Source organism: Amphibalanus amphitrite, unplaced genomic scaffold, assembly GCF_019059575.1.
Source record: "Amphibalanus amphitrite isolate SeventyFive unplaced genomic scaffold, NRLGWU_Aamphi_draft 000096F_arrow, whole genome shotgun sequence".
NCBI lineage: Eukaryota > Metazoa > Arthropoda > Thecostraca > Balanomorpha > Balanidae > Amphibalanus > Amphibalanus amphitrite.
Window position 1 is genome coordinate 433,292 of NW_024881591.1, and position 25,544 is coordinate 458,835.

Here is a 25,544-nt window from a genome sequence, read left to right on the forward strand (position 1 = left end):
GGAAAAAGTTACTTGCATGAATAGATTGCAAGCAATGGTAAGTCAAATATTTTTAGGTTAAGTGGTTATGCATCAGGCTTCAGGCCTTCGGCCTGAAGCCAGATACACAACCACTTAACCTAAAAATATTTGACTTACCATTGCCTGTAATCTCTCCTAAGTCCTAAGGCATTGCCTTCGGCACTGCACTGCTTCGCCCCGAGTATTATTATGACGTCATTTGCCTCCACAGTTGAATAGCATTGTAGTATGTTTTCACTCAACCTTGGGTGAACAGACGTAAAATTTATTGAACGAAAAAATGTCCGGACGAAAATATGTACAGACGAAAAAATATACGAACGAAAAAATGTCCGGACGAAAAAATGTACAGACGAAAAAATGTACAGACGAAAAAATGCACAGACGAAAAAATGTACAGACGAAAAAAATGCGAGACGAAAAAAAGTCGGACGAAAATCTGCGGACGAAAAACTGTCCGACGAAAAAATGTCAGACGAAATTTTGTCCGGACACGAGTGTTCGGAGACTAGGAGAGAAGAGCAAATATGATGTTTGATGACGTTTTATAGTTTTTATTCTCCCAAATATTCCAAAATGTGACACAAATTCAAAAAATCATTTTATATATTTCTAATTTTTAGTGTATATTCGATAATAATTGGTATTTCATTGCCAATTTGGATAACAAATTTAAAAAACGAAAATAAAATAAAACGAAAAATGACGTTCCTTTTGACTGAAGTTCTGCTCATTCTGCTAACATATGCATATCCTACTCGCTTGAATAGGGTTTGACAGTTTTCGTCTTTCCTTTTTCCCCTCGTGAACGTGGGAAAGGAATCAAGTTGAAGTAAAACTGGAAGAGGGCGCGGTTTTGGAATAAATTTGTAAGCCTATATCACATTACGATAATTTAAGTGTACCATTTTTTGTGAGAATATTTGTGCTGATAAATTAAAGAAGAGAGCAAGCTTGTTATGGAACCCATTCTGAATGGCATCTCATCTCCAGATGCTGAAGTTGAGGCTAAGGTAAAAAGACCAATTTTCAGCCCATAGACGAAGGATATAAAGAAAAGTCTCTTTCTCCAATGCTTTGTAATGTTTATTCACTGCAAAATGAAAAGGTTAATGAGAATGATAGTCGGATAATTTATGAGTTGGGGACGGGGGTTGGGGAATAGGTAGGTATTTTTCTTTAGTAGGTAGGTATCTAGCCGTTTGCCCCATGATCTTCATATCAATGGTTGATATATATCTGTAAATGGCTCATTTGGTGATCAGATCTCGTTTTTATCCATCAAATTTGTTTCAGCCACTGAACCTGGTGACTCCAAGTATTCCCACCAAGACACCAGTGTCCCTGCTCCAGGAACTGGCTGCCAAACAGTGCATCACACCCAAGTATGACCTTCTGCAGGTGAGCTGAACTACTGGTTACTGGCTGAGCTTAATGCTGTTTTATACTTCCTCCTCACATTTATGGTGTCATGGGAGTCACCATCCCTCTAAGACTTTCTGACCAGGATGTACACCAGTCTTTGAATATGCTAACTGCTAAGGACAATGTTGGACTGACCCACTCACATACAAGATGCCTTTCCACTTGCTGAACCTCACTCCAGTAGGCAAAGGGTGTAGAAATGTGTGCATGTGATCTGAAAGTCCCCCCCCCCCACATGTGTTGAATACATTTCTCTGTGGCACTGATCAAATATTCATGGTCAGTGGGACATATTGCACCCTTCCACTCCCTTCCTGAAGGAAAAAGGCAGTCCTGAGTGCTAATGGTTTAATAATTGTGTCTGATACTCTTCAGTATCTGATGCCAGCAGGGTCTGACACCTTGCTTGCATAAGTTCATCCTGTTAGGCTTGCATGGCATGCTGTGTGGCCTGATATTCCATCCTCTGCTGTCTGGCCCCCACTGATACAATGCACCATCTTTTGTGATGTGATTCAGGTGGTGGTGTGATAACTGATATCCAACTCTCCTCTCTCCCCTGCCTGCAGAGGCTGCTCTCCAATGTCTTTACAGGTGACACTGACAAACCATCCACACATCCCCACAGGTATGAGGTAGATGTCCCTGTCCTTTGTGCTGTGACAGTGCTCTGATACTGCACTGTACCTGCCCCTCCCCCCCCCCCCCAAGATAGTCCCGTGGTCTGACACTCCATCCTCCCCTGCCACTCCCCTCACAGGTAGAGGGCGCCGTCCATGAGCCGACGTTCCTTTACCGCGCCACGGTCGGAGAGTTCGTGGCCAGCGGCCAGGGCCAGAGCAAGAAGAAGGCCAAGCACATGGCGGCGCGTGCCGTGCTGGACCAGCTGCTGGGTCAGCAGGCGGCCACGCCGCTGGTGCCGTCGGCGCGGCCGGCGGCGCTGGCCGAGCTGCCGCTGCTGCCCTGCGAGGACGACGCGGCCGGTAACCCGGTGGGCCGGCTGCAGGAGCTGTGCATGTCGCGCCGCTGGCCGCCGCCCACCTACGAGCTGGTGCACGAGGAGGGCCAGCCGCACGAGAGGACGTTCACCATCGCCTGCTGCATCGGCACCAAGGCCAGGGAGATCGGTACGGAAAGGCCGGGACGTACCTACTGTGCAGGGACGGGTGGGTCAGGAAATACGGACGGAGTATTGTCGTCGCTTTGGACTTTGCAGTAGCAGTCGATTTTCTGGAATATTCTATTATACAGCTATTTCTTCCGTTTTAAATCCATTTTAGTTTGCGAAAACGGCGTAATCTGTTTTATGAAGCCTTTTCGGCTGGTGTATTCGGCCGGGATGTCTTGTGTTGGTCTGAGATTTTATCAGTCTATTACGTTACCCCTGTGTCCCCCCGTTATCAAGCTGTATCGCTGACCGTCTGTCATTGGTCTGTCAGGCGTGGGCAAGTCGAAGAAGTGCGCCAAGCGCCAGGCGTCGTCTCTGATGCTGTCCAAGCTGCGCGACTCGTCACCGGCCGACGGCGCCAGCGTGCTCGATGACGAGGATGAGGTGGGCGTCCGGTGGTCCGGGGAGCGGGACTGGAACCAACCCAGGGACTGGGGCAAGGTGGTTGACCCACCCACCATTCTCACTTTCATTGTCGGGACTCTGAGCCAGGGAGTCACTGTGGGATCGGTACATTTTTTTTCAGTAACTGAAGTCGTGAAAGGTGTTTCGCCGGAAGTTATGAAATCAGGGAAATGATGCCGTCGGTGCATTAAAATGTACCGTGCCGACTGCCGAACTCTCTCGCCTAGACCGTTTTAAGCCATCAATGAACTTTTTATCGGTAGTCATTTATAGCGATTTCCTTATTTACCTTAAGTATTTACCTTAAGTAAAGGTCATTAGGTACCCTTTCGAGTAATCAGACCCTTTACTCAAGAGATGCCTCCTCTTCTTCTGATGAAGACGAGTAGGCTGCCATGCTAGGTGAGGCCATACATTGATGGCCACGATGATCATTAGTATGAGAACTTGTAGTTGAACTTTTCAGGGTGATCCTTCCATTCCTTCCCCAGTCTGTACTTGAACACATCGACATTTGGAGCATCGATGGTGTGGGTTGACAGCTTGTTCCATGTCTGAGTTACTCGTGCCGCAAAGAAGGCTTTTCTGGGTCCCAATTGATGCTGAACTTGAAGTTTTTGATCGTGACCTCGGGTGACACGGCTGAGAGAGTTCTTGAACATGCTGTTGTGACAACACGGGCACTCTCTTTGGAAGTCCACCTTTTCGAAGCCTTTCAAAATTTTGAAGGTCTCGATGATGTCCGACCGTTTCCGTCGGAATTCCAGAGTAGGTAAATTAAGGCTCGACCTGAGGCGATCTGAATATGAAAGGTGAGACAGTCCGTTCACCAGCCTTGTTGCCCGCCGCTGCACCTGTTCGAGTGCATCTTTGTCCTTTTTGAACTTGGGACTCCATATAACAGTTGCATACTCGAGGTGGGGCCTGACAATGCTTTTGTACAAGGCTTTGAAAATGTCGCTGTCAATGTTTGCAAAGGTATGCTTGATTGCACCAAGAATTCTATTGGCCTTGTTAATCTGGTTAGTGACATGTTTTGAGAAGGATAGCTTCATGTCTATAGTGACTCCCAGGTCCTTTTCCTCACAGACTGCTTCAAGGGTATGTTTGCCTCCACCCATAGTTGTCATGGTATACTCACTTCCAGGATTTGTTGGTCCGAGATGCATGACCTTGCACTTGAGTGGATGAAAGATCATCTGCATTGTTTTTGCCCAATCTTGCAAAGAGTTGATGTCCTCTTGCAGATTGTGAAGTTCACCATCACGCTCGTTGATGACTTGGTAGACCTTGGTATCGTCCGCAAACATAGAGATATGACAATTTAAGAGGTCGGGAACATCACAGACAAACATGGAAAACAAGAGAGGCCCGAGCACTGAGCCTTGCGGCACTCCACTTGTTACAAACTCCCAGTCTGAGAGTGATCCATTGACGTTCACTCTTTGCCGCCTGCCTGTTAGAAAACTCCTTATCCACTGATGAGTCTTTGCATTCACCCCTAGAGCCTGGACCTGGGCTAGAAGCCGTTCATGGGGCACAGTGTCGAACGCTTTGGCATAGTCCAGAAACACAACATCCACTGGTAAGCTGTGGCTTAGCGCTTCCGTCCAAATATCAAGAGCTTCCAGTAGGTTTGTGACCGTAGATTTTCCTGTGATGAAACCATGTTGTTGGCGAGCGATAAGATTGTTTGTCTTCAGATGAGCGATGATGTCCTCGCATATGATCCTCTCCAGAATCTTGCATAATATTGATGTCAGTGACACTGGTCGGTAGTTCGCGGGATCACTTTTGTCGCCTTTTTTAAAGATTGGCGTGACGGTGGCCACCTTCCACTGCCGTGGAACTTCTCCAGTTTCAATACTTTTACAGAACAGAGATGTGATGGGTGTCGCAAGTTGGTCAGCAAGTTCGTGCAAAACACGAGGGTGCATGTTGTCGGGACCTGGCGATTTATCAATCTTCAGTGTTTTCAGCTTGGCATGGACTCGCTGAACAGTTATCGCAACTTGCATCTCTGCCTCCAGAGGCTTTGGAGCTAGCGTTGGGATCGATGACTTGTCTTCCTTTGTGAAAACGCTTGCGTACTGATGATTCAATATATCAGCCTTGTGCTTGTCGTTAGTTGCCAGTTCACCATTAGCACTACGCAAGTCCGAGATACCACATTTTGATTTCCTGCGACGGTTGACGTAGTTCCAAAACACTTTGTGATTTCCTTTGACTTCTTTAGCCAGCTTCGACTCGAATTCCCGCCTTGCTTTCCTGGTCGCGTGGGTAGCTTCATTTCTTGCCTTGACATGTTATGTCAAGGCAATCGGTGTTAACACCTTATCGGTGTTATGCTGTCGTTTTCCTATGGCTTTACAATTTTCGTGTTCCATTCCCAGCTGGCGCTGAAGATGTCAAGCTGCGCGAGTCTGAGGGACGGCTGGCAGCCAAAGCTGGCACAGCAGGGCGGAGCACGCGTCAGCCAGTTCCACCGCAGTCTGAAGACGTCCACGGCGCCTCTGGTCACACAGCTACAGGTACTGGTGGAAGCGAGGAAGCGGGAGGGAGGGGCAGTTTATTACCGGGGAAGGGGAGGTTTTAGGTGTAGATTGAAGGAACGAGTGATTACCCAACCTTTCAGCTTTTTCCTGTAATAGTAGGACGACTAGCCGCCGATCAGAGCATTCTTACGTAAGGCTTCTTCTCTTCGCAGCCCAGAAACGGAATCTTATATGAATTTTGTCTCTTATGATTTGTCACCTCACGACCTATCAACCATTGCCACAGCACCCCAGGAAAGCAGCTCACTCTGACACTCTGAGCCCGCAGGAGTTCCGTTCTGACCAGTGCCTGCCGTCCGTGTTTCAGAACCTTTCTCTGGACTCAGTGTTCAACTGCAGCCAGCACCTGGAGGAGCTGGCGCACGAGCAGAACTTCGAGGTCACCTGGGTCGACATCGACGAGCAGACCACAGAGGGTGAGCGTCCCGTGCCGCCGGCCGGGCGGGGCACCGGAGGGCAGGGAGTAACCCGACCTGACCTGGTCGTAGGGGTGTATGGAACCGATCCGAGTCCTGCCTCTGAATTTTTGTCCTGACCTGAGCTAGTCACGGTGTTGTCCTAATCCAGACTTGACACGGCCGCAGAGCTACCTGACCCAACCTTTTTCCGGAAGTTGACCCGACCTGGTCCTGCTCCAAGAGATGTCCTGTTTTCAGACACGCACCTGCAGAGAACTACCGTGCGGCGAAGGCTCTCTGGTGATTGCATGTCAGGGTAAGTATTGTGATTTCAATGCCGCAGTTGAAATTTCCCGTGGCAATGCTCCGTAACTCGGAAGGCCGTCATTTGTCATCCCCTTTCCTTACATTATGGACTCATATCCGGTCCCGTTCTAGCGTATGAGGGACTTGCGGTCTTCCGTGATCAACCTGTACTTCTCCTGCCTGATGCTGCAGCGTTTAGATACGTCCTGCGCCACCTCCCAGCTCCGTAGTTCCGCGTTCCCGGAGAAAACTTTACGACACAAGAATCTTCAGACGCTAATTCCCACGTTGCGGTAGTTACTCGACTCTCCCTAGTAGTTATCGCCAGTGTCTGATGTTTTCAGGTCGTCACCAATCACCACTGTGTCTCCCCCGTCCGCAGTCTAGTCACCACTGTGTCTGTCCCGTCCGCAGGCCGCCACCACTGCTTGGTGCGGCTGTCCACTCGCCAGTGACCGTCACCACATCTGTATCTGTCTCGTCACCGCTGCGTGTTACCCGTCCGCAGGCCGCCACCACTGCCTGGTGCAGCTGTCCACCCTGCCGGTGGCCGTGTGTTACGGCACCGGAGACGATCCGTCCGGCGCCAAGTCGGACGCCGCCCACAACGCCCTCGAGTATCTCAAGATCATGGTGCAACAGTAGGCGACCTGGTCAGGTGCGGCGCCGGGCAAGGCGCCCGCCCTATATCGTGAGTGAGGTGCGAACTTCGACCTGCATACGGGGCAGGCGATTGGGTGTGCTTTGTGAGATAAATGACATTTTTCTGGACAGGACGGCCATATTTCTTTTGTGGCCTGTGGTCGTTTTGGCGACGGGAAGAAATGCTTTCGTCGTCTTGCTGGATACTGAAGATGCGTTTTGGCATATTCTTTTGCTCTTGCGACTGGTCTATTATTTTCACCGCATAGTGAAACTCGACTCGGGTAACGAGTGTTCAGCTTCCATTTTCAGTCAATAGCATTCAATTGACAGAAGCAGTTAGCACGAATGCGTTCTTTTTTGTGGATTTTGGGGCTCATCTGACATTGCTTACCAGGTGGGCTCGCGTTTTCCGCCAGCTGTTATTGTGTAGGAGTTTAGGCCGCGCGGCCGTGTCTATACCTCCGTGTCTGTCTGTCTGTCCGTGTGTAGCCTCCCCGCTCCGCGGCCGGCGCCGACGGCGACCCCGGCGGACCGGCGCCGGCGCCCGCCGCGAAGCCCGCCTGTGTCCGGCGCTGGGCGGACCCCGGGCGCGCGCGCGCGAGCTGCCGCCGCCGCGCGCGCGCCCTCCCTGTGATTCAGCGGCGGCTCGTGCGGCGCGCCACCGCCGGCCGCGCGCGCCGCCGCTGCTGCGGCCGCCAGGGCGCGGCGCCACCAGGACCCCGTTTCAGCGCATGACGCTACCTGACGCCACCAGATATTCGCGCTCGGTGTCTACGGAAACGTAAGTAAAATTGGCAATGCTGTTTACGTTTCCATGGAAACCGAGCGCCAATATCTGGTAGCGTCAGGCAGCGGCGTGCCGTGAAACAGGGTCTCAGAGCTGACGGGACGCCGCGCCCCGGCCGCCCACCAATGCCAGCCGCTCTGGCCGCCCGTCTACCAGTGGTAGGACGCGAGTATCGGTGTGTGATGGGGTAGTATCGCGACCCCTCTGTGCACGCCACTGGTCTCTTCAATATACGAGTCGAGTGCAGCGAGCAGTGTCTGACTAGCAGCGAAGACAACTATCAATGAATGAAATAAGAAAGAATCAAAGAATGAGGAATCACGGCCTGGTGGGATGCAGAGGGCCGATGGCGTCGAAGAGAGGAACAGGATCAAACATGGAGCACAGCCAACTGCCGGTACTCGAGGCGATCTCGGCTCTCGATATGCTACATACAGAGGAATCCATATTTTGGTTATAATATTGCGCCACTGTCACCTGACACTTTAACCGTGCATCAGCTTTGGAGGAGCCAAACAATACAGCATAGCCCGCCCTCTGCCTGCGAACAGGCAAATGTGCAAAATATGCTCCACTAGCAACATTGCACGTAAAACACCTTAATGATATCAAAACAACCCATATAGGCACAACCTTGGTCTAAAGCAAACAGCGGCCCCCTGCGACCGAATCTCAGGAAGGCGCGATCACGGTCCACCGACACAGCGCAGCGACCGATTCACACGTACCCTGTCTGTCACATATCTCATTGGGAGAGCCAACGCCCTCCATCCAGCACATTGAGCGAGACAACAGCGGGAGCTGCCGGCGGTGGCGATGGCTGCGTAAAACAGAGAGCGTGGTTACATTGAGATGGCACCGGCCCGCGACCACGGGCACGTCGAGGCTTTAGATCACAGTCATCCCGAGAGTTGGTCCAGCATACGCTATGGAGATTTTAGTTTGCGGGCCAGGCAGCATATCCTGGCATATAGAGAGCTAATTGGGAGTATCTCACCCTTTTTCAAGGGTAAGTCGAGGAGTTGGACGGTCTTATTCAGAGCTATAACGCTGAGGGAGCCTCACTTTGGCTTCGTGTCAGAAGGCATACTTCATATCACACTGTCGAGTCGTGCCACTACTCACCGATATAAACACATCGTGTATCCCCGACCACCCCGTGGATCGCAGAGAGCCACATATAACACCGAGAGACCAAGACAATGCTATCCCCGGCACAGACCGCCCGAGCCGCGGCACCGGCGGGTGTCACGCCGCCGTACCGGCCCCTGCGGTGGCGGCGCGGTGCTGTCGGACGCAGGCGGTGGAGCAGAGCAGCCGGCCGCTGTACTCGAACGGTACCCGGCCAGTGATGTCCTCCCCGCAGTGGCAGCAGCGCACCAGCGCGCGGCCGGACTGCTGGGCGGCCATACGCCGCTCGGCCGCCAGCGCCCTCTGACGGACAGAGATAGGGTCGTGGAGGGTCAATACTGTCACAACGGCGGGCGCGCGAAGGAGGCGGAAACAGGATGGAGACTTTATGTTCGAAAATGAGAGGCTAAACAGCACGAAAAATGTCTAAGCTGAGCCGCGACGCAGGTAACTAGCACTATACATGGTACATCAGATTGCTTAATTCGTAGCAGCTGGAAGTTACCTTTTCCCTGTCAGAAAGTTGTAGGAATCTCCGTTTTTCCTCTTCTTCCTTTTCTTTCTCTTTCCTAGCGGCCTCCTCGATTAACTGTTGAGCTTTCTTTTCCTTCATCTTTTCCTTTCGCTTCTGGTTTTGTAGCTTCTTTTTCTCCGCGTCTCGTTGCTTCTTTTCCGCCTCCATTTCCTCGGTTAGTGGAGCAGGTATGTGAGCCTGAGACAGAAGACACCAAACTAATCAAAGCAAGTCACAACTCAGTCAGATGTGGGCCCAAGTTGCAGCAGCACCATACTATAACCGCCGACAGCTCCACCGTAGCCTCACATCGCACTCAGTTCATAAAACAAAGTTGGCACGCTACACACGTACCCCAGCCGTTCATCGGGACACGTCCGAAACTCTCCCCTCACCCTGAGACGTCTCCGGCCTTAACCTCACCTTGGCGTAGTTGTGTTTGTCCGGGTGCGCTGCCCGGTACCGACGGAACTGGTTGCGGGTCTCCCGCGCGGACGACACGTCGTAAGGTGTCTGTCCGGCGCCGTCCCGCAGCGTCGGGTCGGCTCCCACCTCCAGTAGGCGGCTGTAATGATCAGCTACGAGTTAGACACGTCATATGCGACAGGTCACACGACGATACAGGTCAAACAGAGCCATTTGCATGCCACATCTGAGCCGATTAAACAAATCAAATCACAAGTCTTGTGTCGTCACAAGCTTTCGTTTTCATTCGGACCCACCCGCTATAAAGTACTCAAACGTTGTTTCGTTTTTATATGTTGAGTAATTGTAACAGTGTCGTTCTGAGCTGTATAACCCAACCCGACGGCAGCAGCTGACCTCACGAGCGCGCTGTGTCCGGCCCGGGCGGCGGCGTGCAGCAGGGTCTGAGAGGTCTGTCCGAAGGAGCGGCTCAGCAGGGCAGTCAGCGGCACCAGAGGCTCAGTCAGCAGCGCATCCAGACCTGCCGCGTCGCCGGTCTTACAGAGGGTGTAACACTGCACCCGGAACTCCTCTGCGCCGGCTGGAAAACAGGGGGATGATTTTTTTTTAGAGGGTTTCACGGGTTTGATCGTCTTCACAATCAGCTAGCGCAACACTGGATTCTCAATCTTTTATACTCGATAAGCAGATTGCACCAGTGCACCACATGACTGACGAGGTTCGGTCGACGACTCCCGTCATATTTACCCGGTTCCTTGGGCTCCGGTGGCTCTGCATCAGTCGTGCTCGGCGCCGCCGTCTGCTGCCCATTGTCCGTCGTCCCCTGTGTCTCCCCGACCTCCGCGGCGCGCTGCTCCTCCCTCAGCCGCCGGCGGAACTCCCTCCGTCTCCGCCGCTCCTCCACGGCCGTCACCACGCGGTCGTCCAGCGGCCGGGACGAGTCGAAACCCTCCTCGGGCGAGAACGACGACAGGTCGGTGAGCCCGCGCATCTGGCGGACTTCATACTCGGCCATCTCCGAGTCGGACCCCTCGGAGTCTGTCACCGACAGCGAGCGCTCCAGGTCCTGTTGCCGCTCGCTGTTTCGCCGGTCGCGCGCGGTGATTCGCCGGCCGGGCGGAGGGGCGGTGGGTGGGCCGGTCCGCTCGGCTGGAGGTCGCTCCGGCCGCGGGGAGCGGCGAGGGGTGCGGGCCGGCGTCTCCGGTTTGGGAGGAGACTGAGGCACCTGACTGAGGTTCACGTCCACGTCCGTACCTGGGGATGAGCGACAGACCAGTGGAGACGTCTGAGGGCGGGAGATGTGACGTGGGGCCAGCCAATTACGCATTACGCTGATGAACTAAGTCTTGGTGTCATAAAATGGGATAAGTACCAAATACGGTAATTAAAATAAAAAGTGCAACTATTTTAGCCCACCACTTAATCTAAACGGACTGTTTATTGTCCCATTAACTACTAAGGCTTGAACGAGAGTACCGATTAAAAAACAGGTAGCATAGGCGAATATTGGGATTTCACGACTTTTGATGATTACAAGTTACAACATAGTGCCAGAAATAATTATGTTATTTATTACACTATGATTATAATCATGTAACCAAAGTATTTTCGAGGCTATCACTCACCGTAGACATGGACACAGGTGAGCGCCTGGTAGACCCGCTCCAGCTCGGCGAACGTCGGCCGTCGGGTTGGGAACGGTACACTGCGGATGCGGGGGTCGCGCCGGTTCAGAGGGGGCGCCTTTCCGCCGTACAGTGCCGCCGCGCCGCTGCCCAGGGCGCGCACAAACAGCAGCGAGCAGCGCGACACCTCCTCCTCCCAGGAGGCCAGCAGCTCCTGAATGTGCTGGAGACGAGAGGGGAGAGGAGGTCAATGAGACGTTACACTAAGAAAGGCCATACCAGACAGGCTCACTGACTTCCTTTGTTGGCAGAGTTGCCCTGTTGGCGATCATGGCAAATAAACAATAATTGCCTGTCTCGTGACTGACTGACTGACTGACTGACTGACTCGTGACTCGTGAGAGGACCAATGAATGTCTTCATGTCATGCTCTTCTAATGTCAGATGCCAAGCTCTCCCGTTACCTGCACGAGCGATGCCTCGTTGTACCGTCGCAGGCTGGCGCCGGCCGAGCGGGGCTGCTTGGTGGCCGAGCGGGCGTCCCGGCTGGCCTGTCCTCCGCCCTGTTTGGCTCGGACCGTGTACGAGTGGAACGTCTTGTGCAGCACGGCCTTACCGCCTGGAGACGCAAAACACTACACCAATGGCCGATAATGGACAGAAAGACATTGATAGAGCCTCTCATACGTTGAAAGACATTCGAAATCCTCGCGATTACCTCGGATAATTGGCAAGCAAAGCACAAAGTTGATACTCAGTCGAAGGTATGACAATATACGCTTAGTTGTTAAGGCCGTGTTAGCTCATTCCTCCCCACGTCTACATGTTAGACAGATCACCGCATCATTTAGCGGTTACGACAACCTCTCGCCCCACCGGTCCCACGGCATTGTGCACTTGCGGCGCTGGCGGCCCACGTACCGCTGAACACGGCGGCGGCAAAGTGTCCGCCAGAGAGGAGGAACACTCCGACTCGGAGTCCGCGCGCCAGCTGCTTCACGGCCAGCTCCACCTGCGTGTCGCCGGCCGGCGCCTGACCCAAAGGGGAGAGGGGTGGTTACTGGTTAGGTACACAGCTAAGGAGAAAAAAGGAGTAGGTACTGGATACATCTGCGGGCAGACAACGACTGGACGCTAGCGTTCGGAGGGACAGAGCCCGAGAAACTGTCGAATTGAGAACAGACCATTGTCTTCGCCGATATTGGACACTGTATGTGTGATTAACGAGAAACAGAAGACAAACGGCAGATAGCGCCTTAGGTATACAGAAAAACAAATTCATTTGGAATTCCGAAAATTGCCGTCTTTGTTAAACGTTTTTGTTCTTTCGTTCAAAAGTTATAAATTTATGTAGAACATGAACAACAACAAAATGACACACACGACCGTCCGAAAGGTAAGCTGATAAAAAAAAAACATCACGTTCGTCGGGCACCGTCTCTGTCGATCTCACCCATTTGGACATGATGAGGCACTTGTAGAGGCAGAACATCTGTCGGTCGGCGTTGACCAGGAACAGCTTGGTGTGCCGCCTCAGCTGGTTCCTCTGCAGCTCCCTGTCGCCGTCGGCACGCCGCCGCCGCCGCCGCCGCGCCGGGGTTTCCTCTGAGGGGGTGGGGGAGGGGGGTCACAGGTGGCACCGGATCGTGGGAGGGAGGGTAGGCACGGTAGTATCGGCCGCCAGCTGTGCGGATAACGGTCGTTTCCAAGTTTAGTCATGCTACGGCTCAGCTCGCCCGGTCTTTATGGACACATGTAGACTGCCGATCCCCAGAGGACAGAAATGTAACATGTCGCTCGCTAGCCACCAGCCCTAGCATTTGTTCTTCATTCGTACACTCATTAATTCGGTACGCGGTCTCTGGTTCAGTAATAACAAGATCGAGCCGTCTGTCCAGGTGGACACTCACCGGAGGCTGACGCGCTGGTGGACCCTTCCTCCCGCTCCGACAGCGTGTCCTCATCAGAGTCCTCCTCTGAGTCGCTCCCCGACAGGCTGAGGACGTCATCTGACGAAGAAAGTCGTCCCTCAGAGCTGGTAAATGAGCTAACACCACACACGTCACACATAACACCCATATGCCTGGCAGAATACCGAAAACGGAAAACCCGCAACGTCCACAATGAATCGTCGTCGTCGTTTGGACATTTTATCTTCCAGTCTTTCTCTCACAATTTATAATTTCGTTTCAGTCGCCATAGTAAGATATCAGACTAAATTCGCCGGCAAGGCGACTGTTCCCGATGTCGATCAGCCCCCATACCGCAGGCGCAGTCTATCGTATCCGTACGACGGTCAATGTCTATCCGCCCCCGTACCGTCAATGTCGAGTCGGTCGAACTGTCGCTCCGTGAGCGCCGTCTGCCCGCCGGCGCTCCGCTTCACGTTGTACTTGTGGAAGTCGGACTTGTAGTGGCCCACCTGCTCCGGGCGGTCCGAGAACCCGACGCCGCAGTGGGAGCAGGTCATGACCTCCGAGACCACCAGAGGGTCGCGCGGAACTGCCGGCAAAAGTCGTCACAAGTCAACAAACCTTGCACAAAACTAGACAGCAGGTCGGAAGTTAATAAATTTCGGAATCAGGAACATCCATGATGCATAATATGAGCCACTACTTCCAGCAAATATTATCTTACCAGCATGATGTAGTGAAACAGCAGTGCTTCAATGAAATGTAGTGCCATGTCAATGATGCAGAGCACATTGAGGCCTGAATCTGACTAAGAATTGGCACCCCAGCCACACTCCTATAACCATGTGAGCCTGCATCTCCAAGCACCACTCACCATTGTCCAGCTCAGCAGACTCATCCTCCTCCTCTATGGATGCATTGAGCCGTGAGCAGTCCGCTATTTTCAACCCCTTGAACAGCTCCCTGATTCGATCCTCTTGATGGAGGAACATTGTGATTGGTTTGGATGATTCTGCTGTTGATTTCCCTGGACCTTTCACAGCAGTCTGTCCATTGCTGTTTGATTCAGTATTGTCGGCCATGCTCTTACGAAGGGTTCCTTGTAGTTTGGGTGCACACAACGTTCCTGTAAAAATATGAACTTTGATAAGGTGAAGGCATGGAAAGACAAATATGCACAATTGCTTCATAGGCACAATTGCTATAAAAGTAACACACTTCTTCATAGGCAGCATGGTGACTATAAATATATGCAGCACTATTCTCATATTTTGAAAATTTCTGGAGAAATTGATGAGGTACAAGCTTTTTAAAGACCTAAATCAAAAGCAGGACAGTAGGTATTTGATAATTTTGCAATTCTCCTTGTTTTAAATATTAAATAGAAATGCCAGAAGAACTCTAAAACTATATGTGAGTCATTCCATACATTGGCTCTGAGATCCATGAGAAAAAAATAGTATCAGTTTGATAAGACAGACACACTTGACACTTCAATTAAAACAGAGTCACTACCCTTGCATTAGTAATATATGTACAGTGACATCTTCTCTAACACTCGCCTCATCAAGCCTTAATTAACTTGATACAAACACATGCACAATCCACAGTATCAAAGCAATGAATATGAATAATGACAATGAATCCCCACCTCAACCTAGCCACCAACGCCAATGCCAGCACTGTAACAGGAACAGTTTGATCGTGCAAGCTTTGATGTGCAACTGACAGAACCAGCTGTCATGTATGAAATGGAAGCAGCTCAAGTTTTCCTCAACATCCTAGCATCAGTATGCCTTATTTGATCGTTCGAGGCTGACTTTTTTCAGAAGCAACCAGTCCACTCAAGGTCAACACGATCCGAGCACGAAACTGAACTGCGGTAGACTGAGACGAAGGCTAGCTGCTAATCAAAATGCCTGATTGCCTAGATCATTCGACGGGGGAAAATGGTCCTATAAAATATCATTAGAGCAGAGTATTGCACAGATCGTTACAAGCTGATATTGATGTAGCCGGATAAAAAAAAAATAAAGCAATTACCCAGCTGTTTCCACTTTCCACCCAGCACGTGTAATGCGGCGACTTTTTAGTGGCCACAACATTATAGAGTTCAGTGAGTGGGCCACAACTTTCATCATCGCCCAGATTGTCACTAGCGCGCAACTCACGCGACATATGGCAGCAAAAATATCCCGGCGGGATTTAGATTTTCCTTCACCATCTGAAAAAGTGTGTAGGCACAACACGCGAAGGTCTGACGCAACCATATACGCTAGCCGCAAACACCTATCCATTAAATCTCAGTCGTTTGCTATCCATCGCCAATCTCCATTACCTGATGATAAACTTTACCTGCCGTCTAACCCCTCAGATCTATATACAAAAGGTAACCATCCCGGCCCCTCCGCGGGTAGAGACGTAACCAGGTCAAGGCCCAGACGCTCGGACAAGGTAAAAGGGCCCGCAGACTCCTGATGTGCTGGCCCTTCTACGGTCTTCCGCCGCTGCGGCTGGGTGTAGGTAAACTAAAAACCCCTGACGTGGGTGTAACCACACTGAGTTCAGTTCCCAGCTCCGGACAAGCCCTCTTGGATCCCCTCACACATCTATCTCTCCCCTCAGCCCTTCTACATAAATTGTGGTGGCTTGTATGTACCGGCGACAGCCAACAGCGGTACCTGTCTTTTTATCATGCATCAATGAAGGCCATTGTCCGACAGGGACGGATGGACGATAGAGACTATGAGCCCGCCAGACGGCACGCGTCCGTGTCAACCAAGCTATAGACTACGCATTAGAGCTGTCGGGCTGTAATATGACTCAATAGAAATGAGAAGAGGGTTCGTGCACACACTTCGGCAATGGTTTTCAACAGCCATTAGACGCATTCATCAATGTAGATCGCTTATTGTGATGTTGGCAAATGGCAACCAACCACAATAAGCGGTTGGTTGCCAACCTGGAGGGCCGTACAGTAAGATCCTGAGAGGAAGTGTCAAAGGAGCGATTATTTCCAAATCACGCACCGGACACCATCGAGCCGCGTTAGCCAACCGGTCAGCGGCGGTCGGCGAGGTGCCGGTCCGCGAGGGGCCTGCCGGCCGCAGGACCGACCTGACCCGCTCCACTCCGGGATCATTGACACGAGCCTCTGCGGCACGACGGCCATCGATAGCCGATGGAACGCAGTCGATCAACAGATTAGACTTGGTAAGCAGCTTATGCTGCAGCCGGTCGTCATCACAGCGGAGGCAAACCGGTGGGACGGGCCGCCTCCCCGGCCGGCCGGGCTGCTGATCGGACGGACGGGCGCCACTCGCGGCCCGAGCTCAGAGGTTGAGGTGTCGCGCACTGCCGTCCCCCTGCCGCCGTCACGTGCCATGTGGTCACCGAGGGAGGTGCGAGCCGGCCCGCCGCCGCTGGTGCTGCTCCTTCTGCTGCAGGTGGGTCCGACCGGGCGGCCGGTGGCCGGATAACGTTTAACCGGAATGGGTAAAACGGCGGAGAAGTGCCGATTTCTGACATGATGACGCACTGTGACATATTGTCTGACACCGTGAAAGTGTCATAATTTGATACTGACCAGCCCGCTGTGTCGAAACGGTATACGCCGTTTTGATGCAAAGCATTGCCGAGCGGCCGAGAAAGGACGATGGACGTAACCTAACCTAACCTAGCCTAACCTAACCTAACGTTAGTTTCCCAAACCTGATCCGTAACATGCCCATATATCGGCAGGCGCACAGCACCCCTGACATGCCCCGTTTGCCCGCAGTCGGCGACTCTGTGCACCTGCCAGCGGTACCGGCCGCTGGTGCCTCCCAGCGTGTCTCTGGGGCTCGGCTCGGCCTCCGGACCCGTCCCCGCACAGGGGCTGGGCGCGGCGCCGGGTCCCGTCACTGCCCCGTTCTCAGAGACGGTGGAGCGCGGCACGGAGTCGGCCAAAATCCAGACCAACGACCCGCTCTGCGGCCTGGAGCCGCGGCGGAAGCGACAGGCGGGGCCGCCGGGAGGAGAGCCCAGCCCGCAGCCTCCGCTCCGGATCGTCGGAGGACTCACCGCCGAAGTCGGACGCTTCCCCTGGCTGGTGAGTCATGAGTAAAACCAAAGCCGGGGGAGAACTGATACACCGGCTATAGGAGTGTTATCGGAAAGGCAAATACGCCCCAGGGCACTAAAGAGTCACTAAACCCTCACCCATTGATGAGGATAAAATGACTTAAGACCAGTTGCATCCGCCGTGCTGGTAGGAGTATCATAGCGACACCAGCATAATAAAACTCCAGGTTCTATCGTCCGTCGTGATTCATTGCTTCTGTAGAAAACCACCCGTTGAATCTTTGTCCGCCAGGTGGGTGTCACCAATTTCTTCAGCACGGTGCCGTTCTGCGGCGGTGCCATCATCAACGAGCGCTTCGTCGTCACGGCCGCCCACTGCCTGCGAGGGTAACGTCCGAAGACCAAATACAATACCCCTCTGTACCTCCCTTAGGGCCGTCCACAGCCCGCGAGGGTAGCATTTGATTACCCCTTTGTATATACCTCCCCAATTCCCACAGGGCTACCCGCGAGGGTACCGGTGCTCCAGTCCTCTTGGCCCTGGGGCAAAAACGTCTTCGGGGATAATCTAAGATAGGCGCCTCCTTTGTTTCATCTACCAATGATTTCGACTTAAAAATTAACTCCATTTCGTCGCGCGGAATCCGGCTCTTGTCTCCCAGGAAACGTAACCGCTATCGGCCCGTCTCAATAGCAATATTGTTTCTGCGCCGACTAAAATATGAGAGCATGGCAGTAGTCACTAGTCAGTAAGGACCATGCTCCGGCTTATATTGGTTCAACGAACTAGTTATTTACAACCCATCAGTCGTCTCTTTTCGACATTCGTAAAGAGACATTCCAGTCATGAAATGCTCATTACTTGTCCCATTTATGTCGCACTGAGACACACATCTCGTTTTCAGCCGGTCTCCAATTACGCTGGCCGTGCTCGTCAACAAACATCTGAGGAAGGAGGACGAGCGACAGATCAAGTTCGGCATCGAGAAGATCATCCGACACCCCGAGTATAGCCGAGAGACGCTCACCGACGACCTGGCCCTCCTCAAGTGAGATATTTGGCTAGGGGTCGTCTTTGTTGGATTCGAGGGCGCAGAGCCGATTTCCGTTTTTTTTTTCGGACCGTTTCACCTAACAAGTCTCGTAACACCTACCGCTCTTTATCATCACGAATGTCAAAAAGAAAACGTTAAACCTTGCGTTAAACGTTGTAGTCCTAAAGCACGTCAGTACATACATACATAACTATCATAAACGATTTACCTACAGGTCGCCCGAAAAAAAAAAAACAGAATAAGATTCGATAAGGTTTAGTCAGTATTCTGAACGCAACATTAGGTAGGATACTGAAAAGTGAAACTGAAAACGACACATAAATTACATATCGCTTGTTTGTCGAAGAATCGCAACGGCAGCACCATGCGAGATAAGCGAAAGTTATTTTTGGGTTAATTGGGATTTATGCCGTTTGAAGGTTAATTCGTCAGCGCCATTTATAAACAGAGCTTACATCATTACCATTTGCCACAATACCGTTGTGGTCCCATCTCAACAGACAGCGCATCCCGTTTTACTCATGACTCATCGTTCGATCAAGGTAAAGGCAATAGTAAAAAAGCTATTTGACAACGGTTTGAGCCTTGAGGGCGTGGAAAATACATATATGGCACAGCAAACAAGATAAAGAATAATAATGACGGAACTTTGTCAGCTTCTCGAGATAAGTCGGTTGGTTCAACTTTGATATATTGGCATCGTCTTCTGGAGTGTAAATTAATGTTTGTCGTAAAAAAAATATGAACGAAGATCGTAGTAGAAACAAATCATAAACGATAAAACCAAACGGCATCCTATGTAACTGCGAGCGACGAGTGGGAATGGAATGGGCGACTGACTCTCCCTGCTCTCCAGGCTGAAGGACAGGAAAGGCCAGCTGCACGAGCTGCTGGCGAGCGGCACCGTCCGGCCCATCTGTCTGCCTGAGGAGCCGTGCGAGGGTACCGGCCGGCCGGCCTGCCTGCTGGAGCGAGCCGTCACCATCGCCGGCTGGGGCTCGCTGGCCGAGGAGGGCGCCAAGCCCACCGCCCTGCAGTTCGCCACCGTGGAGGTGCTGCCCAACGTGGTCTGCCGCGACGCCTACCGCCGGATCAACATCACCGTCAACGACCACATGCTGTGCGCGGGTCAGCGCGACGGCGGCAGGGACACCTGCCAGGTGGGTCCCACCAGTCGACTGGTGGGACTGGATATTCTGGGACTGCAGTCCCAGAATATCCAGTCCTATGCCCTTATGTGGATCAGACAGATCCTTTACGAGTCTCATATACGCCGGGGATGATTGGCGGCGATGACAATGACGGCCAACGACAGGGAACACTTGTTTCTGCCGACTACCAAAGCGCTAAGTTAAATCAGCCGGAATTACGCTCTTCGAAGACTGAGTTTCTATTGGAGCTGCATAGCACCGATGCGAGGGATATGGTTGACCTTTGCTCCATCCTTTCCCAGGGCGATAGCGGCGGTCCGATGATGCTGGAGATCGACGGCAAGATCACCCTGGGAGGCATCGTCAGCTTCGGCAAGGGCTGCGCGTCACCCGACTACCCCGGGGTCTACGTTCGAGTCTCAGGTGCGCTGGGGAGACGGACATTTAGGAAGGGCGCCTTATATGGGTCTACCTTAGGTATAAAGACGGGTCTACCGAGTAAACGTTTTCCGCCTGTGGACCTTTTCGTATACCTGACAAATAAGCACAGCTTCGATACGTGCCTTTTATAACTGCTTTGAGATTGTCATCGACAGTGACTGGCATTCTCCAACACGTTTCAGAATTCACCGAATGGATCATCAACAACAGCCGCGTCTGAAGTCGTCAGCCCCGAGAGAGCCGGACAAATGAGGATGTCTGTTCGGCTCGGCATACGACGGAAGCCCCAACGCGTACTTTATGCATCTACGACTACGACCGATCATTCGCATTCCATATAATATTGGATCTGACCCAGAAGACCATGAACGCTCGCGTTTTTGCGATCGATATCGAAATAAATGTAAAACTGAAACGACTCCCGAAAAAAAACGACACGAACCGCCTATGACGGCTACCGACAAACAATTCCCCGAACATATGTGGAGTAGGTAGAAATAACAGCAAACGTGTCCTACAGCAAATACTATCGTCAGTTCGTACACAGATTTCACAGTGCCGAACGGGAGACCACTATCAACCCACCTGAAGTTGGTGCAATAGGTTGCTCGACTTTCAGACGCATTGCTTCTTGCAGTTCCTCGATGGGAGAGCGACTGGACGCTGAACAGGACCGGAGCCAGCGGAACACCAACGTGTGCTCCCGGTGAGCCGACGACACCGAGCCCACCACCGCTGACCGACCTCGCGACGGCGCGTGGATTTACTATGGCACCGGCCGGTCTCCGTGCTAACCGATGACGTCACCGATCTGACGTCATGGCGTGGCTCCGGCCGGAGTTGCACCACCTGACGGACGGCAGACAGGGACTGCAGGGCGGTGTTTCACGGGCTGCTGCTACCACGCTGCTATCAAATTGCGCGAGCTGACGTCACACTTGTGGTAGTGTTGGAGCAATGGGCCTGTTGATGTCTCCATGGAAACCCAATTTGACAAGTCGTAAAATCGGCGTGCTGCTATCACCGGTGAAACAGGGCCCTGGCGGTCACAGGGACAGGGACTGATAACATGCAGACAGGTGCCGAGCCCCGAGGGTGGAGAATGAGATACGTTCAGGGAATGGAACGCTGTGCAACACGCGTATCGAGGATAACCGAAGGCGATATACCTGCATACCTATATCCAAACAGCATACTCAGGACGGTTTGAGGTCTAACACTGATTAGCTGTCCTACCCAGTCAGTCCTGACATACCATATGGTGTATTCACTGGTAACTTTATCATAAAATGCATATTATATATTATATTGTATTGTGTCATTGTATAGCCCGGGGAACTCAGTTTTGTTTGCATATTAAACAATGAACACGGTATGTGTACATATTCCTATTGAATGGGTCCGACACCGCGCAGGCGTCAGTAAAACAGAATGCCTAATGATATAATGCGATAACCTATGAAAGGGGGAACACGAATACAAAAATGGGCGACTAGATTAGAAGTTCCTATTTTACTCCCCGACATTCGGTGAACAAAATACGAGCTGATCTAAGCTGAAGCGCTCTCGCGCTACCGCTCCCGTCCAGGGGGCAGTCCAATCCGGGATAGGAGTTTGAATAAATCCGGTGATATATATATATATATATATATATATATATATATATATATATATATATATATATATATATATATATATATATATATATATATACTGTTTTACTGTTCTACTGTACTTGCTGTTCTTATGACTACTGTTCATGTTGTTGAGGTTGACACAAACTTATCGTTATTGTGTTATCGGGCTTAGGTATTTCCCATCGCCTAATCTAGATTTTCAATTTACTGGATCACTGGCGGTCGCAGCCGCTAGCAAAAGGGGGGGGGGGCCAAAGTCACACTCGCGGGACATAACATTTATTCGTCACCGGGAGGGGGGGGGGGGGGTGATCGGCTATTTTTTTACGTCCACGAGGTGCCGCGCAGTTGGCATTACTTATGCTTCATCCATCTGATTCTTGCGTGAATTTTTTAAGCTCAATTTAAGGCAAAATCACCAGTTCCATTTCCCGTCCCACGGTGCTTCCACCGGTCGGCCCACTGCACCATGACGACGGATCGGTGTAGCATAGGTATACTGGAAGGTCAGGCACGCGGATTCATGACCTTGCCACTATAAAACAATTCGGAAAAGTACAGATACCTCTTGCTTTGAACAAGCATGTGAAACCCAGAGAGCATTTTCAGACTATGACATTTACTCATATAGGTAACATACCTAGTTGTGTGGCGGCGGGAGAGAGTAGGTACACCGACCGACCTCTGGAGACCCCCCACAGGTTCCGAGCTTTCAAAATTGGCATCTGAGGGCCGCGCGCGACTCCTGCGGGGCTTCGCAGCGGCTCTATTGGGGCTCACTCAACCTGCCTAGTCTTACTGCTAAAAAGACTGGCCCTGAGCCCTAAGGACTTCATCAGTCTCTGCCAGCCCCAGGACCCACACCGGCTCATGGGGTTCCGACGTCGAAATATGAGGGAATCTGCGCCGGACCATCAGGACGCAAAGTAATCTCGATCAGGACCAACGTAAGGCTGTGCCGGAGACTGCGTGAGCCCTTTGATCTTCAGAAACCCACCCATATATGTTTTCACGTAGAGGCCAGTTTAGGGCCCTCAGAGACCAGTACAGGGCCTGCAAACTACAAAGGCTAGTAGTTTGAGGCAATCAGTGACCGAGTTGGGCTCTCAGAGGCTAATGTGGGTTATTACAGGCCAACATGGGCCCTCAGAGGTCAGCGTGGGGCCCTAAAAGACCGGCATGAGCCGTCGTTGGACCCCAGAGGCCAGCAGAGGGCCCTCAAAGGCCAAGATGGGCCCTCCTCAAATGCCAATGCAGGCCCTTAGAGGCCGGCATCGGGTCTTCAGCAGCCAGTGCGGGGCCCTCATTGGCACCTTAAGGTTCGTCTTGGGACACCACAGACAGAAATAAGGCCACCAGAGACCGGTGTGAGACCCTCAGACGCCGGTTGGGACCCCTGAGGCCTGTTAGGGGCCTTCATAGGCCAGATGTGGGGTCTCAGAGGTTGATGTAGGCTCTTAGCGGTCAACGTGGGCACTTGACCGCCACTGAAGTTCCCTCAGAGGTCAGTGTAGGACGCTCAAAGACCGGTGTGGGAGCTATATTAATAGCTGGGCGTGGGTTTTTTTTAGCTTCGTGACGATCGAATAATTGTCAGGGCCCCATACACCTATATGGGGGCCCATTGGTTGTTTGAGGGGGGGGGGGGGCAAATGATATGATGGCCCCCTTTATTGACCTTGGGGGGGGGGCATGGCCCTGATGCCCCCCCGCGACCGCCACTGTGTACACATTACACACATGCCTCTGAGATTACATACTAGCTCATGCAAACTCTATGCAGGCCCCGGAGTTCCCACGCTAATCCTTAAGAAACCAAGCCGGCATACGGCGTCACCACCGGGCTTCTGAGGTGCACAGCACCAACCCATGAGGTCTTACTTTAGTGTCTTAGAGCCAATCTCCTTTAGCAGGGCCCACCCACCACTGCCGAAGAGGGTCTCATGCCAGCCATTGCTGGGCCTACGAGAGCCTCAAGTAAACCCACGCTGATATTCCATATAAGATCCGGCCATACTCGTGAACCGGTGCCAGCGACGCTGACCACCAAATTGACAGAATGCGAAACTGAGCCCTCATGAGTGAAATTTACGTCCTTTGATGGCGCAAGAAAGAAAATGAAACATACGAAAAGCTTTTCTAGGACTTTTGTTCGATCTGAAAGGTGGGGCCAAAAGATAGTATGGCCCCACCTTTCAGCACCAAAGGGGGGGCCATGGCCCCCGTGCCCCCCCCCCCCCCCTGGGACCGCCAGTGTACTGGATATGGAATGTCTTGCCATTGTACTATTGGTCTCAAGATAAGGGCCCAGGCCAGAAGCGGCGGAACAAATGCCAAAATCAAAGGGGGCACGGTGCCCCGGTGCCCTCCCCGTTCCGCCGCCTATGGCCTATGGCCCAGCCGCCCAGGCGACCAGTAGTTCGGATGCGGTGAGCCCTCACCACAACTCGAGTGGGGTTGGGGTTGGGTGCCGGGTGGGGGGCAAGGGTGGGGGTGAGGGATGCACTCGGACCGAGCTGTAGCGAGAGTAATGGACTAAAGATGCTCGTTCACCGCAATCCGCATCAAAACTACAGGGGCCGTATTCACGTCGGCTTCGTAAGTCGATTTTCTTTCGTAAGTATAATTTGGTATTCACGTCGACACTTCAAGTTTTTATCGACGGAGTTCACGTGATTAAAAAAAAAAAATGCTTAAGAAGTAGGTCATCCGTAAGAAAATTCTTACGAAAATGATCGACGTGAATAGTACGGCCCCAGGTCGCCTGGGCCCTTATCTTGAGACCAAAACTACCTACCTGACGCTATAGTTGACATAGGCGGCGGAACGGGGAGGGTACCGGGGCACCGTGCCCCCCGTAGATTTTGACATTTTTAACAATAGCCCTATGGACGTTGCATGGAAAGAATGGGACCAACGTTGGCAGTGCCCCCCCCCCACCCCTTATTTGAAGGTGTTCGGGGTAGGTATATAGGTATATAGGTATACATAGGTATACGGTATACCGTATATTGGTATATAGGGCCTTGGGTGTCCCGCCGCTACTGATTAGCTAATGCCAAGCTAATGCATACCTCCTACTTGCCTCCTACTACTGCTACCAGAATCCAGAGGTTGTAGAAAGTAGAAACCAAGCAGAAACATCAAACAACCAAGGCCATCTAAAAACTATAAGGAAACAACCACTTTGACCTACCTTGACCTACCATCTCATCTGATCTTGATCTTTATAGCTGGTATTGCATTGTCTTGCTGTAGCCTTGCCTTGATAATACGTATCAAATTCAATATACTTTTATTCATATACCTTTACCGCCCAGAAGATACTGATACCTACGCACCCCCCCCCCCAATCTTGCCCCCCCCCCCAAGTAAAAAACAAACAATGGTATTAGGTACTCAGATATATAGCCTTGGCACTCAGGGTATCCATTCCTGCATGCACATGAGTCATGACTAACGACCTCAATCTTGACACTGACTTGTTATATAAAATACTTGGTAAATATCAGTCAGGTATATTGATATTTCATATAATGTATAAATCGATTCCTGATTTATACGTACACTAGCCGTCCGCGAGGCTTTTGACTTATCGTTGGAGGTGTTGAACATTCACAGCGCGCAAATTTACCGCCAAGATATTTTGTCGCCTATATTTGTCGCATATGCGCCGTTCAAGCAGTGACATATTTGTATTGGTTACTTAAATTGCGTTTCTTCAAAAAAAGGGAGTTTGAATTGTGTTTCTTACAAATTTAAAATTGAAACTATTATTTATTTCTCAATTCATTATAAACGTATACATATATATGGTTTTAACCGAGCAGTAGAACCTAATTAATGTTCATTACGTCATCAAAAGCACTTAAAGTTCCG

At 51.6% G+C, this 25,544-nt stretch overlaps 3 protein-coding genes across 6 annotated transcripts; 2 read left to right on the plus strand and 1 right to left on the minus strand.

Annotated features, from left to right (window-relative positions):
- Window positions 1-827: 827 nt before the first annotated feature.
- Window positions 828-7,956, plus strand: LOC122380331 (interferon-inducible double-stranded RNA-dependent protein kinase activator A homolog). Of its 2 annotated transcripts, none has more exons than XM_043363394.1 (7): window positions 828-1,034; window positions 1,318-1,422; window positions 2,207-2,573; window positions 2,886-2,998; window positions 5,413-5,550; window positions 5,882-5,990; window positions 6,787-7,956. In XM_043363394.1, the coding sequence occupies exons 1-7, from the start codon at window positions 981-983 to the stop codon at window positions 6,921-6,923; spliced, it is 1,023 nt and encodes a 340-aa protein (XP_043219329.1). In that variant the 5' UTR covers window positions 828-980; the 3' UTR covers window positions 6,924-7,956. The 2 variants fall into 2 exon arrangements, with proteins under 2 accessions (XP_043219329.1, XP_043219330.1); XM_043363395.1 differs by lacking the exon at window positions 6,787-7,956 and adding an exon at window positions 6,693-6,770.
- A 196-nt stretch (window positions 7,957-8,152) lies between these two features.
- LOC122380332 (ankyrin repeat and zinc finger domain-containing protein 1-like) lies at window positions 8,153-25,252 on the minus strand. 3 transcript variants are annotated; one of them, XM_043363396.1, is made up of 14 exons: window positions 25,233-25,252; window positions 20,614-20,877; window positions 14,194-14,445; window positions 13,726-13,908; window positions 13,317-13,415; window positions 12,860-13,011; window positions 12,328-12,439; window positions 11,871-12,025; window positions 11,407-11,629; window positions 10,529-11,035; window positions 10,178-10,361; window positions 9,779-9,920; window positions 9,347-9,553; window positions 8,153-9,144 (listed from the first exon to the last, which is right to left on the minus strand). In XM_043363396.1, exons 2-14 carry the CDS (start codon window positions 20,651-20,653, stop codon window positions 8,959-8,961), a joined length of 2,442 nt encoding a protein of 813 aa, XP_043219331.1. In that variant the 5' UTR covers window positions 20,654-20,877; window positions 25,233-25,252; the 3' UTR covers window positions 8,153-8,958. The 3 variants fall into 3 exon arrangements, with proteins under 3 accessions (XP_043219331.1, XP_043219333.1, XP_043219334.1); XM_043363398.1 differs by lacking the exons at window positions 20,614-20,877; window positions 25,233-25,252 and adding an exon at window positions 15,363-15,459; XM_043363399.1 differs by lacking the exons at window positions 20,614-20,877; window positions 25,233-25,252 and adding an exon at window positions 14,971-15,247.
- Window positions 16,405-20,886, plus strand: LOC122380333 (trypsin-1-like). Its single transcript, XM_043363400.1, has 7 exons — window positions 16,405-16,765; window positions 17,098-17,409; window positions 17,674-17,768; window positions 18,287-18,430; window positions 19,293-19,596; window positions 19,890-20,010; window positions 20,211-20,886. Exons 1-7 carry the CDS (start codon window positions 16,544-16,546, stop codon window positions 20,246-20,248), a joined length of 1,236 nt encoding a protein of 411 aa, XP_043219335.1. The 5' UTR covers window positions 16,405-16,543; the 3' UTR covers window positions 20,249-20,886.
- Window positions 25,253-25,544: the final 292 nt, after the last annotated feature.